General features: G+C 44.3%; 3 protein-coding genes across 7 annotated transcripts; 1 reads left to right on the forward strand and 2 right to left on the reverse strand.

The window, feature by feature from the left end:
* LOC110430961 lies at positions 1,902-4,258 on the forward strand. The gene is made up of 5 exons (XM_021449259.1): positions 1,902-2,313; positions 2,462-2,508; positions 2,595-2,727; positions 3,270-3,319; positions 3,757-4,258. The coding sequence occupies exons 1-5, from the start codon at positions 2,187-2,189 to the stop codon at positions 4,042-4,044; spliced, it is 645 nt and encodes a 214-aa protein (XP_021304934.1). The 5' UTR covers positions 1,902-2,186; the 3' UTR covers positions 4,045-4,258.
* Positions 5,277-8,481, reverse strand: LOC8083490. Of its 2 annotated transcripts, XM_021449255.1 has the most exons (3): positions 7,908-8,481; positions 6,081-7,811; positions 5,277-5,996 (listed from the first exon to the last, which is right to left on the reverse strand). In XM_021449255.1, the coding sequence occupies exons 1-3, from the start codon at positions 7,978-7,980 to the stop codon at positions 5,458-5,460; spliced, it is 2,343 nt and encodes a 780-aa protein (XP_021304930.1). In that variant the 5' UTR covers positions 7,981-8,481; the 3' UTR covers positions 5,277-5,457. The 2 variants fall into 2 exon arrangements, with proteins under 2 accessions (XP_021304930.1, XP_021304929.1); XM_021449254.1 differs by having other exon boundaries at positions 5,277-7,811.
* On the reverse strand, positions 8,810-13,085 carry LOC8067681 (nudix hydrolase 2). Of its 4 annotated transcripts, none has more exons than XM_021449256.1 (9): positions 12,724-13,082; positions 11,118-11,347; positions 10,639-10,704; positions 10,172-10,309; positions 9,918-9,995; positions 9,779-9,829; positions 9,635-9,669; positions 9,218-9,326; positions 8,810-9,088 (listed from the first exon to the last, which is right to left on the reverse strand). In XM_021449256.1, the coding sequence occupies exons 1-9, from the start codon at positions 12,944-12,946 to the stop codon at positions 8,891-8,893; spliced, it is 1,128 nt and encodes a 375-aa protein (XP_021304931.1). In that variant the 5' UTR covers positions 12,947-13,082; the 3' UTR covers positions 8,810-8,890. The 4 variants fall into 4 exon arrangements, with proteins under 4 accessions (XP_021304931.1, XP_002438710.2, XP_021304933.1 ...); XM_002438665.2 differs by having other exon boundaries at positions 11,118-11,338; positions 12,724-13,081; XM_021449258.1 differs by lacking the exon at positions 12,724-13,082 and adding an exon at positions 11,404-11,431 and having other exon boundaries at positions 11,118-11,338.

Below are 15,397 nucleotides of genomic sequence, written 5' to 3' on the forward strand. Positions count from 1 at the left end.
GTGAATGTGTACTCTACCAAATACTACGTGCTATTGCCAGCAAAATCTTGGAACTCACTCGTACTGGTACAACTCCAACCCTCGATTCGAGCTACGGCTGCCGCGAGGAGGAAAATGTGTCGCAGCCCTGCCGCCACGATCGGATCGGAGCGAGCGACGACGGAGCGCACGCCCTCGTGCTCCGCATCCCCTGATCCCCTCTCTCTCTCTCTCTCTCTCCCTCCACCTCCATCGACGCCGCCTCCCCCAGTCAAATTAATGCCAATGATGATGATGCGTCCGCCGGCGCCCGAGGCCCCGGCGCACGTTCGCCCGGCGCCGCTACCGATGGCCGGCGCTCTCCCTCCCTCCCTCGGTTTTCCTCCATTGCCGGCTCTGTCGGGTGGACCCAGATCGGACCTCGTAGCCGGCCCCGGCCGCGGGAGGTGCACCGGCACTGCGCGCGGCGGTCCACGGCGTCGCCGAAAGCGGCGGCGGCAGCGAGCGTGTCGTGTCGACCATCCCGCGCGTCCAAACGCTGTTCGCGCTGGCAGGCTGACGCATGAGAACGTTTTGCTCCAGCCGATTTTCACCGCTCCTTCCATATAGGAAATTTTTTCTTATGGGGAGAAATATCAAATTAGTCCCCCAATTAAGGCACTGTGACCTCTACCCTGAATTTGATTGTTCGGTTTTCTCCCATCAAATATTTTGTTTTGTTATTAGTTCAATCTACTCTTAGTGAAAATCTGTTTTTTTTTTCATTTACAGATTGAGTTTTAAGTTAAAATTTTTATTGACAACACAAGTAATGTAAAAAAAAATATGAAATTTTGGACGTCTTGTAATAAAATAATTCTAGAGAGCAGAGACACAATATTGTATAAAAAATGTAAATTTGCATACTTTTCAACTCCAGTCGAATTCAATTCAGCATAAGCTGCTCTGCCAAAATCGCTGTCGTCCTCAGTAATTATTCAGGAACTTCTGTTACTGGAAACTTCAAATCTACCAACAACAGGCAACAGTTCCGCATCTCACTTTAAGACCCAAATTCAGGACTGTTCAGGGGTTCATGCGGTAGTGTCTAGGGCAAAAGTCATCAGCTTAATGATTGTATCACAAATACCGTATGACAAGCAAATCCACCAACATCCGAAGAACAGATTACCGACGACCTCGGTCAGTGGACAAAAATGGACTACGCAGCGCGGTGATCTGAACCATTTCATTCACTTGAGATGCACGGAACAGGCGAACCGCAATGCCGAGACATTGGCATGCAGCTGGTACGACTTGAATCCCAGAAGACCGCGTTGACTGTCTCTCCAGGTACAGTATGGCCGTATGAATCTTGACACCAGTTGCAGAGAGGCCTAGGACCGTACAATCAAGGAGCAGAACCAAAACCCAAGCTGGCATCCTTCTGGTCATGCTTTTCCAGGCCACTTGCCATGCCCAACACCTGAAAAGAGGAAAACCATATGATGGACGGTTAGTCTATGCTCGAATCAAGTGACTGCAACCCCGTGAAAAGAAACAGACCAAATTCAACCAGCTGAAAAGATTCTCCATGCTCTTCACTCTCCCAAGTTCCCCGATTCAATGCTACCGACAACGGTGGCCAAACACAAGGTTTGCCATTGCGTGCTGAGGGTGTCTGTACGTTTCACACACCCACCAATTCACCACCAGTTGTTTCTAAGTTACTATCACCTAGGAGTCTGACGATTCAATATGGTTTACGATACATGTGGGGGCACCGAGGGCATTGCTTAAGAGCAAGGGAGGTGAAACTCTAGGTTCTGGCCTTGTTGACTGAAAGCCTTTCTAGTTGGCCACTAACTTCCTCACTTACGATGCATTGGCAGCACCGCGGCATAAGGCCCAAGGCACTCAAAATCTTCTATCTCAAGTAATTTGCCGATCCTTGAAGCACTTTTACTGTGCATGAGATCCTTGGAAACTAATGCTTGGCAAATGGCAATGGACAAACTTTGAGATCTCCTAGGCACATGAATATACTAAAGCCAATAAGAAACTGCCGAGGTAGCTAATTGTCTATGGATTAAAAGTACAGGTGCAGCATTCAATGAATATAAGAGATATTGCAACTCTACTTTGACCAATGGAGTGTCCATGTCTCTGAAGGCCTATAAAACTACCTTTCCTTTGTTCTGCTTTCTCCTTCCATTTCTGTTAGTTAAATGACAGACATACCTAAAAGCAGGGCTAAACAGTTAGTTATGCAGCCGTTAAACTGTATAAGCTTCTTGCTTGGGCTGGCCATCCTCTCGGCCACCCTTGGCCCCTTCGTCGCCATTGCACATAGAGGTTAGACATAATCATCTCTCCTGCATTTGCAGCTCTGCCTGCTTTTAACCTTATTCTTCTAGTATCTCTAAGACTTCCCAGCTCATTCCCTTCTCAGTTTAAGCATGCATGTTTGATGAACTGACACACCTTAACCGCCTGTTTTCAGAATTACTGTCAGTTACCGGCAGCAAGGGAGGAGCAGAGATCAAGCTGGTAAGAATCTGAAGCAATGTCAAGTAATAAATTATGTAGCCAGGACTCATCCCTGACTACAGAAACTAATGATGTGTCGAATGCAGGAACTCAGCGTTGACAAGATCAGGACAGATGAGGAAGTCAGAAGCAATGTATTGACAGGTCGAAGGATGGCTTTTGGAAATGCAGTCATGGAGCAGAAGGAAACAAAGAATTCTGGAAGCAGAACAAGCTCAGGTGCAAAATATTCTGTTGGAAAATGCAGTCACGGAGGAGGGAAGGATTTGAGTATGAATTGTAACTTTAGAAGTAGAAAACCTCCACCAAAGGTTTACTTTGATGGCCACATTCCCTTCACTGCTGATTACCGTTCACCCCGGAAACACCCTCCCAAGAACAACTAGAAGTAGATAGGGATAGCCAAGTAACTATAACTAGCTTGTTTTCCTTCCATTTCTCTTTTGGTTTGCCATCCTATGTGTCAAAAATGGCTTTTCCTTCTTGTTAGATACATGTGTTTAGTTATGACTAAAAAATAACTGCTCCTTTTCCTATGTCATGAATCATGATACTTATGTTAAACTTCTTTTGGGAAAAAAAGTTCAGCATTTATGCACCATTTTATTCAAGCTGGACTTGTAATTTTCAATTTTCTAGATGTTAAAAGTTTGACAAAAAAAACTAAACAAACAAAGGAAGAAAATCCCAAGAAAAATAACAATGAACTACTACATTTCCATTTTCTGTTCAGTTTGAATATTTTTACATTCTTAATGCAGGAGAGAATAAGAATTACTCAACTAATTCACATGTGCCGTCAAACATAAAGGTGATCTCTTCCTCCTTCCCAACATTACATCAACATGGTTTTTTGAGTCAAAAGATGGCATGAATTTAATTTTTATAGTAGTCACGTGAAATTTAAAGCTGCAACTTCATTTCTAATGCTGATATCAGAGTGCGCATACCAGAAATAAATAGACATGCACATGCGTACATTTCAGATATGTCAAAGGTCTAAACAATATTGTCAAATAGTAAAATGGGAGAGTAAGTTTGAGGTACCACATGGCCACATCATGTTCACACTGCACACTACTCTATACACTAGACTAATATTTTCCAGGAACACGGACATCCCTTTTGAATATATTAAACCTGTCCCAGAAAGTCATAATAGCAATTACCACTGTTTGTCTTCTTATTTTCCTTGCATTTCCTTATTAGTGGTATAAGCCACTGCTAATTCCTAGTGAAATGTCTCAGGATAGTAGTAGCTCCGGGATGCAGGCAGGACCATCCAGGAACAGAGTAAAATTAGAAGGAAGCACATCAGTGACAGCACTGAGCAATCCAAATCCTCAACATCTAAGAACATTGCCATCGAAGCACCTCAGGAATTCAAATTCAGGCTCCAAAAATGAACTGAGGGATTCAGTAGTTCACAGAACCTTATATAAGGAGAAAATGCTAGAGGCCAGTGATGAAGTTCTAAAATTTCTTAACAAGGATTACCATGCCTCTCCCCATAAGAGGAAACCTGTTCACAACTGAGAAGGGACAAGATGCTTATGCCAAATCCTAGTCTTGTAGCCTAACTTAATGCTCTAATGATGAGCCAGTATGATATACTGCTGTTTTACTTCATCATGTGTAACCCGTTCATGCTTATCTACGACGGTTTTCTCCAGTGCGCCACATACTATATGAAGCTATCAAAATCTTGAAACTCAGCCTTAAGAGATATAAAGGCATAGTCAAGCCCACAGTAACCATCTTATGAATAGTTCACAAGCGACAGCTTATGAATAAAGTAATTAGTTATGGTTAGATTAGAGGCTAAATAAAGAGTATGTAGGAGAAAACTATCATTGCCCAAGTCTTGTAGACAAAAAAATATATAACATGTGTTTACTGCCTGATCCAGTTAGGAACTTATAACCCAGCAATTACCACTGTATTACGTTACAACCAGCAAGTCAATCGAGCAGGGCTTGCAATTCTTGTCTGTCAAATGAACTTGAGTTTCAGCAGATATTATCACTCATATATAAAAATAAAAAGGGTAAAGGGAACTTTTAGGCAGCCTTACCCTTGCTTATTTTGTGATGAGGCTGATTTGAACCCAGGACTCATTTATTTATATGCAGGAGAGAAACAGCACAGGTCTATTGCTTCAACATTTGAGGATGTTTTGGTTTCTCTGAGAGATGAGCTGCACCTTTGGAGTTTGGCTGGTGCTCGAGGAGTTTCACAACTCCTGGCACCAGCGCCTACCAATGAGTGAACTCTTGGTTTTTCTTTAGGTCAAGGGTCAGGTTTCTTAATTTGCTAGTGAGAGGTTCAGTACTAAGTTTGAGTGTATTGTGAGTGTGTGGGTGTGGGTTTGTGAGTGGTGCTGTAAGACCACTTTTTTTTCATTCTTTTTAATATAATAATGATACACAGCTCTTCTGCATGTTTGAGAAAAAAAAAACACTGAAAAGATTAGCCCCAGCCATGGACTTGGCATGTAACTGGACCATTTTCTTCCAATTAATGCAACAAGACCACCTAAACCACGTAGACAAACAATGCCTAGCACCACTCGTTGTTCACCTTCACCTAGTGCCAAGCACATTTAAATTTTTTTTCCTTCTCGGATGACACAGGAGACCTGTGTGTCATTTCATTAAGAAGAGAGAATAAGTTACAGGGGAGAGAGAGAGAGAGACGAGAGCATTTTAGAATATTGAAGAACTGCCAAATAAATTGAACTCTGAAAGTCTGAACCATTCACCGAAAGGAGCAACTTCAAATGGTAGGCTAATTTCTATTTAAAATAGTCCACAAGCATACCACTCAAGCTGTGTCTACAAAATCATACTATGATTGTATAACCATGTTTAGATTTACAACTACTGCATGAGTCAGTACTCAGTACAAAGCCTTCAACTATTAGAAAATCGCAGGTACTATATCATTGAGTCATCTAATCAGGGAACCAAAATCAACAGATTGAAGGGAGATGTGTCCCAGATATATATCTTTAATATGCTGGGTGCACAATCCAATTCGTTTGCCATCCAGAATTCCATCGATTGATGACGAGAAACCTGTCCTCCATCCAGGGAAACGTTGTTTCTCCTTCACATGAAGCACATACATACTTGGTGATGCAGATTGGCAGCCCATAACAAAGCAGTTGAATTGTCGAGTAGGGACTCTAACTCTTGACAGTGTTAGCACAACTAAACCGCTGCCAGAAATGCCATACACCAAAGCTTCATCAGTAGAAGCCACAGAATAACTAGATTCTAAAGGCTTAATTATTGCCTCGAAATCCTCAACCATTGGAATGCCATGATCATCAAGTTCAAACCGCTTTTCTGTAAGTTTTTCATACATCCTATACTTCGCAGATAGTGTCCTGATGCAGGATTTTCTGACACATTCCACAAACATAAGCTGAAGTTCTTTAAAATTGTCGACTTCAGAAAACCATCTTATCCAACGATGAATTATTCCTGCAAACCAACTTACTATTAACTCATCATCTTGCAAGACAAGGGCTGAAACATGCCTAGGGAAACCTTCGAGATTAATTATACCATAGCGATGAAGGCACTTCTGAATATAGCTAAGAGGTGCATGAATTTTAATGACACTGCCATCAGTGCAGGTACTAGTTGGTTCCTCACTCTTTAAATTGGACAACAATGCTTCCGTTGCAGCAGTCTCTGATGAAATGTAATCTTTAGCTTGCTTCTGAAAGTTGTAAAATGCATCCCTAAGGTCTTGCGGGAGTCCTGGTTCAGCAATGTATTTTGATAAGAGAACATCCTCATTTAGCTCATTTTTGGCATTGACATCCTGCATCCATACCTTTAGCAAAGTTTTGAACCAGTGATCTGTCTTCATTCCCTCTTTCCTAAATTGTGCAATGTGATCCAGTAAAGGGGTGCTAAGGCCAAGCGACTTGATCTCACTCTCTTTTATTCTTCTCAAGCCATATGCCAACCACTTTTTTCCTACTCTAAGATTCATAACATCCCAAATCTCTTGCTTCTGAGAAGCAAACAAACGAATCTTCTCCTTCAGCTTATGCACAGCTTTCAGTTTAGCATTTTCCTTCGTTTCTACTCTGACCACAAAACCAGCAAACTGTAAGCCCCGTGGGTTCCTTCTGATCGGCACAAGATGAATTTTATCAACTTCCAAGTAAAGTGATTTGTTTAAGTAAGCAACCATTTCAGATTTCATATCTTCCGCGACATCTCTGGATCCAGAAACTGCAACAAAAATCTCATCCATATATCTACAAGCATGTAGCTTTATCTTTGTCTGACAATCTGTTTGATCTTCACCATTTTCATCCCTTCCCTTCAGTTGACTCCGAAACCAGCGCCGCAAACTTGACCCACGGTCTTCTGAAACATTTGTTGCCTCTAAACCAAGGCCTTCATGTTTCAAGCAAATCCTGAATACCTCATGGTCAAAACTGTCAAGATATATGTTCATCAGGATTGGTGCAAGTACTCCTTCTTGAGGCAGCCCCTGACCCTTAGGGTACCCACCAAATACCAAATTGATCACCTTGGCATCAAACATATCTTGCATGAATGCAACTAACTGGGTGTCATCGATCTTCTCCTGTATTAGCGAAATAAGCTTAGAGGTCACACTGCTATCAACCTCCTTGTGCAACGGGACAGTAAAGCACCAATCTGGAACCCCGATTTCATCAGATATGAACCTGAGAGCTGAGTGATATCCTCGCCCACTGCGACAGCCATGTGATATTTTTGAGAACTGAGGCCTGTAGACAACCTCAAGCACCACCCTTATCGCTTCCTGAACCACTTTCAAGTTCAGCCTAGGAAGAACAAGGTGTCCACCTCGTTTTCTCTTCGCCACCACTGAGAAAGCATTCGCTCGGACATCAAACTCCCCGTTCCTCAGCTCCTCTGCCAGCGTAACAAAGCAGACATCGTCCTTTGCAGACGCTAGATCAACGTTCGAATTCAGGCGCACGATGTCGTACGCATCCTCCAGCGTCGCAGCATCCGCCACGACCTTACCCATGAGGCCGTAGAACTTGCCGTCGAGGAACTGCTCCTTGACCCTCTTCTTGATGCGGAGCTCGGCCAGCCGCTTCCGCTCCATCCGCGTGAGGGGCTTCCTCTGCCTCTGGACGGCCGCGGCAGACTCCTCGGCGAGAGAAGCCAGGCTCTTCGCCAGAGACACCGGCGGCGGTTCCACGGCTTGCTCCGCCGCGTCCTCAACTCCATCGAGCGAGGAGGGATGCGACCTGTACCGCCGAAAGCATGCCGCATAGTCTCCTGGTTCCAGGAACAAACGAAAAAGCAGAGCCGTTAGCACCCCGCAACGGTTCGACGCCGGGGGATGGAGTTGGCATGAGCAGAAATGCGAGGCACCTTTCCGTTGAGGCCGCTGCGTGCTGCGCCTGGAGATCTCCCGGAGGAGGCGGCCGAGGCCCAGGAAGGACATGGCGTCAAGCGCGTCCAGGTCTAGCGTGGCATTCCGTCGAACAGGAGCTGTGCGCGGCGCCGCAGCGGAGACCAGGTGAGCGGCAGCGTTTGCCTCCGCAGGATGAATCGTCCGGGCCACCGGGCCTTCGCCTGTTTATAAAGCTGGTGGGGCCTAACTCTCTGAGAGACTGGGACCCTTCTGTCTGTCTGTTGGTCCGCCACAACGCCAGAAGGCCCAAAAGACAGCGTCAAGCCGTGCCATCGACAGAGTAAAGCCTGATCTCATAATAGTCGCCCAATTACAAAATTAATTAATTAATTTTAAATAAAACCAAAATTTTAAAAGGGAGGTTGCATGCACCAGTTCACACACAGACCTAACAAAAACCAGTCCAACCAGCGTTTTTGTTTTTAATAAAGGAAACCAGCGTTTTATTTTCTGTACACGGAAGACCTACAGATACAAGCCCTGTAAAGCTGTACTTGCATTGCTATACTCCTTCGAATCACAGCCGTGTAGTAGACGACGTACGGTCACACATGAAATGCCCAAGGCTGAGCTACCGATTTGTGAACAAAATAATTAAGGATGAGGACGGTACTCCGAACGGTTACCCACGGTTCTTCTCCTCTAGTGTAATTAAATAAACTAAATAAAAAAATGAGAGAAAAAATTGTCATTAAATTACACTAGAGAAGAACCGCGGGCCTTGTTTGGATGTAGTCGGATTCACACCAATCCACATGTATTGAGGTGGATTGGAGTGGAACTTGAACTAAATTCCACTCCAATCCACACCAACACACATGGATTGAAGTGAATCCGACAACATCCAAACAAGGCCTCAAGCATGAATGATCAGTCCGCTTTCACACACCAAAGAGAAAATTTCAACTATCCTGAATTCCCTGTGTCATTACATATTACTCTATCCTGAGGCCCTGTCCAGGTCCCTCCGGTTCATGTAAAATAAGGACAATTTGTCTGTAAATGCTGATTTTATGGAGATTGGCGAAAACCCTGCATATTCCTTGTCAACTTTAGCCAGGCCTACTTCGAGGATGTACTTCACAAGCTCATGTTTCTGGACAAATGGTTGCGCCGCAAATTCCTCTATTGGCATCCACTGCAATGGAGAAGGCAGTATCAAAGCAATTGGTCAAATGGTGCCTGAGTTTGAAGGACTGAAGTAAACTTTTAATATTATGGGGGGTTTTCTGTTTGAAATAAACATTAAAATTTTGGTTCCAAGTACCTGGCATGCCTCTATTTCCGAGTCTTGCTTTGTAATGTCATATGAAAGTGGTCGTAGCAGGCACACGAAAAATAGATCTGATTTATCAAAAAAAGATTTGTGGCTCTGCCTGCAAATGATGGAGAGATGTTTTATTTCAAACTGAGCACTGTGCCATCACAATAGATTGCGTCAAGAGAATGAAAAATAAAGGAAAACAGGGCTTAGGAAAATTTCATATTGAACGGAAATGCAAAACACTGCCAATTTTTTTCTTTCTAAAAATGTATGCACATGTTTTGTTGCACAATACATATCTTTTTTGTGTGTTGTTGGAATGTTCCGCAAATGGGCAATAAAGCTAAATGTGACAAGAAACTTGGTAGATCAGTACTAGATAAATATAGGAAGAACTGGGACCAGAAATCCAGTCGTTACCTGAAGGCCAGCACTTCAACAAATTCTGCATCAATCTGAGGATATGATCCAGAAAGGTAAAAAAAAAATGAGCAACCAATGGCAGCATTTAATCAAACTAATCTATTGGAAACAACTTGGACTTCTGCTCACACTAGTACATACCCCTGTCTCTTCTTTTACTTCTCTTACAGCTCCAACATTAATATCTTCCCCCTGTATATACCAATATCTTGTGAATTATAATAGGGCAAGTTGGTGAAGAATTTACTTAATATATCTACATGTTCAGTGCAGAATTTACCGGTTCAACTACGCCAGTTGGAAATTTCCACACACCTAGGCCTCGAAGTACACCACTCTTTTCTTGTACAACCAAGACCTACAAAAAATAAGAATTTCAGGGTATGGAAGATAAAAGGCTTTAACTATGGATAATGCCTAACAGAATGTCCTGTGTCATAACTCATAACGATTGATATGTGCTTTAGAGTTTGTAAAGGAGGTAACAGAACAATGACAAGCTAAATCCTAAAAATTATCACATTCATTTTTTACCTCTCTTTTGTCATTCATTATAAAAGCTCCAACACCAACGCGGTGGGTTGCGTTTACTGGTAGTGTATGTGTTGTATTTGGAAGCCAGTATGCAAGCATCAAGTAAGTTTCCTCTGCATGATGGTACCAGAAACCTTCCTACATACACAATGAGGTAAAAACATTTTTGACACAAACTGAATATGAATCCTTCCATACTGTTACACTATACTACACAGTATGATCTTTTCCAACTATTTCTCTTGAAAAGACAAAAGGTCATCGAAAAGACATAGTTACCAAATTGTGAGCGTTACCAACTACTATTAAAAAAAACTGAATTCAGGTCATTCAAACAGTGTAATTAAAAAAAAATAACCCAATATGTAAAAAAATACTTCATTTTGAAATATACAAGTTACATCAAGAATACAGGATCAAGAAACTAGTTACACTAGTATAAACATGGAAAAGGTGAGTTTAATTACCTCTACAACTGGTGGAATAAGGTTGGAAAGGGCGATGGGCAATTTGATCCAGACACCTCTTATTCCCTACAATGAGGAAAGTACAGTAATAAATGTAAAGCTCTTATATAAAATTATATTTCAATGACTAGTAAGTGCAGGCTATGCATTTGTAACCGCATCTCTCCTTCTTGAGGTACCCATGAATAACTAGAATTGAAAATAATAATGTACAAATACAGTAATCTCCACATATCTATGTCACATGCCTTGCATATGGTTGATGTCTCCTCAAGGCTCATAGAAGATAAACAGTGCACTTAATAAACATTTAAAATAGTTACTAGGTACGGCAACAATATTTTCACCTACCAATTCTACCATATATAGGTGCTTCCATGGATCTTTGCAGTAAATTTTCCACAGTTCAAAATTTTAAATGTTGGAATATTTACTTGGCATGATAGGATACATGGTAACATAGATGCTGAGGGGATCACCTGCTCCCTCCATTTCGCCAGCGCTGCTTTCAAAGAAGCTGAAAACACTGCAGGATCCATTGGGGTCGCCATCTCAATGATGACACCTCCATGTTTGTCATGCACAAAAGGTAGCGGCTCAATACCCCCACTCTTCTCAGCCATCGACAACTCCGCGGCCACTGTTGAATTCGTGGAACTTGACATGGCTCTGTGGCCCCGTCCACCACTCCAACTTCTCCCTGCACCAACTAAATTTCAGAAAGAAAAAAAATAAACTCGGAGACTGAATTGTGCCAAAACATACGTTTATATAGCATGAGCTGATAAGCACAGCCAGCTATGCAGACTGCAGCAAGGTGTGAACAGTCATCACGATTCCAGCTCCTCAGCCCCGTACCACGCCCAAAACGAATTGACAAGACGGACAGGGGGTGTGGCAAAGCTTGCCGTACTGTAATTGAGGACCGGGTTGAAAAAGGCTGTTGGCCACTAAATTGTCCCCGTCTCCTCTCAATTCACTATCCATCGTGGTTAGTGTTGGCAATGGGTAAATCCCCATCGGGTATGAACTCCCCAGACCCATCCCCGTGACAATAATATGACACCACGGGTATCCCCATATACACTGATGGGTGAGGAAATTTCTCCAAACCCATACCCAGGTGGGTAAATTAGACCCGGCGGGTCACCCATACCCGCCAAACATCAGCAATTCACAAGCACCAGTCACGTAGTAGCAATTCACAAGCATCGTCACATAGCCATTCACAAGCATCCTTACATAGCCACCTCACCATATACCTAGCAAATAGCAACATAATAATTTCTGCTGCAACCACTAGTCAGAACATCATAATAGTTCATTGTCCATACAAATCACGTAGTAGAGAGTAGTACTTTGCTAGCACTACATAGGGTTTCAGTGTCTGGGCTGCCGGTGGACTGGTGGCTGGTGGGCTTCTTTAGTTTTGGGCTGGATATTTTTTACCCATGGGTAAATGGGTATGGGAAATACTAGAACGTCCCCATACCCGCGTACCCAATGGGTGAAGGGTTTGCTCCGTTTGTATACCATGGGTACTGGTTTCACTCCATATTGGTACCCTAATAGAGTAAATACCCATCGGGTCGCGGGCCCCCATTGACATCTTTAATCGTGGTCACCTTTGTGATCCATCCATCCACCATCCCTATTTGATTCCTTGGTGCTAGATCTTATAAAAAAAAAAACCCCGCGGTATCCGAGAACATGGGAATGGGCACGGCCCACGTCTGCAGCTCATCCGTACCATACACCGGTCCACTGTTTCCAGTTCGCGTGCGGAGCTGGTCGGGTATCAGATTCTAAGGATCAGATGAGCAGGACGCGCGTGCAGGATCAGAGGAAGCTCCCACATCGATGATTCAACAGAATCGACGCACAGCGCGGCTTCTCGCATAGTAGAGAGATAGAAAGAGGAGGTACCAATGGATCGATCGAGGCAGAACTAGAGAGGGTGTTGGATTTTGAAGCCGCGAAATGCTACCCGACGGGGCGTCCGGATTGCTACGCCTACGCGTGGCCTGCCGGCGAGGCTAGGGATCGCACAGATGCTGGGGTGGGAAGGTATGTACGTATACGCACCTCCGTGGCCGAGGGGCGCGGCGCGGGGGCGAGACGGGCGGCCGCCGAGGCCGCGGAGGGACCGGGGCCTGGATGAGGCGGAGGCGAGGCCTCGGCGGGCGTGGTCCCGGGCGGCGGCGACGCGGCGGTGCGGGAGGAGGAGGAGGCGGTGGCGAGGCGCGAGGGGCACACGCGAGCGCGTGATGATGGTGGGGAGGGAGAGCGAGAGCGAGTGGGCCGCCATCCGCACCCCCCTCCCGCTTTATTTTGGAAGGGGGAGGGGCGAGGAGGAGCAGGTGGAGGTCCGCGCTGCAGGAGCAGGTGGCAACTTGCAGCAGGCAAAGCTGGCAAGGGAACAGAACAGCGGCGCGGTCAAGACGACGAGCAAGCGATCGATGATGACCTGGCCGAGGGGAGGGGAGGGGAGGCAGGCCGCGGGCCGGCGGGCGGGGCGGGGGACTGTACCTGCGTGGCCGCTGTAGCCTGACGGGTGACGGTGGTCCAGGACCGAGCGCCGGAGCGTGACTGCATGTGGTCCGCTGGTGGGCAGGCGGGCGACGTCGCTCTCCGGCACGGCCGCACGGCTGCTGCCTTTGCCGCGGGTGAGAGTGGCTGGCCGCCTGGCCCGTTCCTGGGGTGCGTGATCTGGCCATTTCGCCGCGGGATCGCGCAAGGTTTTGGGCAGCTGCGGCGGTGCGCCGGTGAATCGGGAATCGGGATCGCCGGCGTGCGGCGTGGCCCTCTGCCTTTTGAGAGTTGGGCCTCGTTCAGTTCCGAAATTTTTTTTTGTTTTTTTGGAAATGTAGCACTTTCGTTTTTATTTGATAAATATTGTCTAATTATGAATAACTAGGTTTAAAAGATTCATCTCGCGATTTACAGGTAAACTGTGTAATTAGTTTTTATTTTCGTCTATATTTAGTGCTCCATACATGTGCCGCAAGATTTGATGTGACGAAGAATCTTAAAAAGTTTTTGGTTTTTGGGGTGAAATAAACAAGGCCTTAAAGAAAAAGTTTTTGGTTTTTGGTTTTTTTTCACAATAAACCAGCATCAATATCAGGCAGTCAGCCAAATAGAGAATGTAAAATTTTACAACAATAGCATTTAATTAATGCTATTTAAAAAAACAATAGCATTTAATGCTAAAAAATCTAAATCAATGGTAGAATTAAAAGGAATCTATGAGTTTTGGTGGGGATTATAGATTTCACAGCTATCGAATGGTTTTTTGTCAGGAGCCTGAGACCAGGGTTCAAAATTTCGACGAAATTTCGCCGAAATTTCGCGAATTTCGGTAATTTCGGTGGTGGCCGAAAGAAAAATCCGAAATTTTATTATATACTAATACATGTGCTATATAACTTTAGACTCATATTTTTTTATTGTTTATATTGCATATTCTTCTATTCAATAGATGTGTAATCATAAATCATATTGATACTTGTTTAGATCTATTTTTTTAAGATAAAAGCATACTTCATGTGCTAGTCTCTAAAAAAATTTCGGCGAAATTTCGACCGAATTTCGCAAAATTCGGTAATTTCGGTGGTGTCCGAAATTTTTGGCATAACGAAATTAAAAACCTTTCCTGAGACTGTGATGGGCTGATGGCCACTGCCCAGTAGGCAGTAGGCAAAGCCGGTAGGTCGCCGCCCTAGGCTACGCGAATAGGGATAGCCATTGCCCATTGGCACCCGGTCGCTGGTAGTACGCACATGCGACAGCGGAAGGCTACGTGCATAGTATCGCTAGTCTTACGTGTGAGTGCAAGCCTAGCTGAACGGACGTTCAACAACTCTCGTCTGTCCACTCCAATCGATCGAGCTATTCGTAGTAGGGGATGGGAAAAGATTTTAGATTTTGCTATTGTAGCACTTTTGTTTGTTTGTGACAAATATTGTCTAATTATAAACTAACTAGGATCAAAAGATTAGTCTCGTGATTTACAGGTAAACTGTACAATTAGTTTTATTTTTGTCTATACTTAATGTTTCATACATATGTCGAAAAATTTGATGTAACGAAAAATCTTAAAAACTTTTTGGTTTTCGGAGTGAACTAAACAAGGCCGGCTTGACCGATCGACTGTCGTGACAACACGCGTGTCGAATCCTTCTTCCAACCGCTCGTCCGTCGGCCGCCTGCCAACCCAATCTGTTCCAAGATTCGCTCCCTCGGTCACCAGAGCACTGCTGCCCTGCAGTAAACGAACAATTTGCAGTCGAAATGACCCGGACGACGACGGTGCACAGGAGGAGTAGGGGCCCATTCAGTTTGTAAAATTATAACATTTTTATTTGTATTTATTATTGTCTACTTATGAACTAAACAGGCTCAAAAAATTCATCTTGCAAATTACAACTATATAATTAGTTTTTATTTTTATGCTGTAAAATTCGATATAATAGAAAATTTTGAAATTTTTTTGGGAACTAAACAAGGTCCCAGTACTCGGCAGTCAGCATAGTGGCGGATGGTGACACCAGCACGGATATCCCAAAGCCGTCGGCATCGACGAATCCCACCACGTTTGACATCGGCGCTAGCGGCTGAGCTCGACACCATGGCCTGCCTTTGCTTTTGCCTGCATGGTCCATGCGTTCCATGCGATAAGCTTGCCGCGCCGCAAATCGGAGGAGCTTGGCTTTGCCTCGCCGTAAAGCAAGGCTGCAGGACGGGCAGGTCACCGTCT

This window comes from Sorghum bicolor, chromosome 10 (assembly GCF_000003195.3).
Source record: "Sorghum bicolor cultivar BTx623 chromosome 10, Sorghum_bicolor_NCBIv3, whole genome shotgun sequence".
Classification (NCBI taxonomy): domain Eukaryota; kingdom Viridiplantae; phylum Streptophyta; class Magnoliopsida; order Poales; family Poaceae; genus Sorghum; species Sorghum bicolor.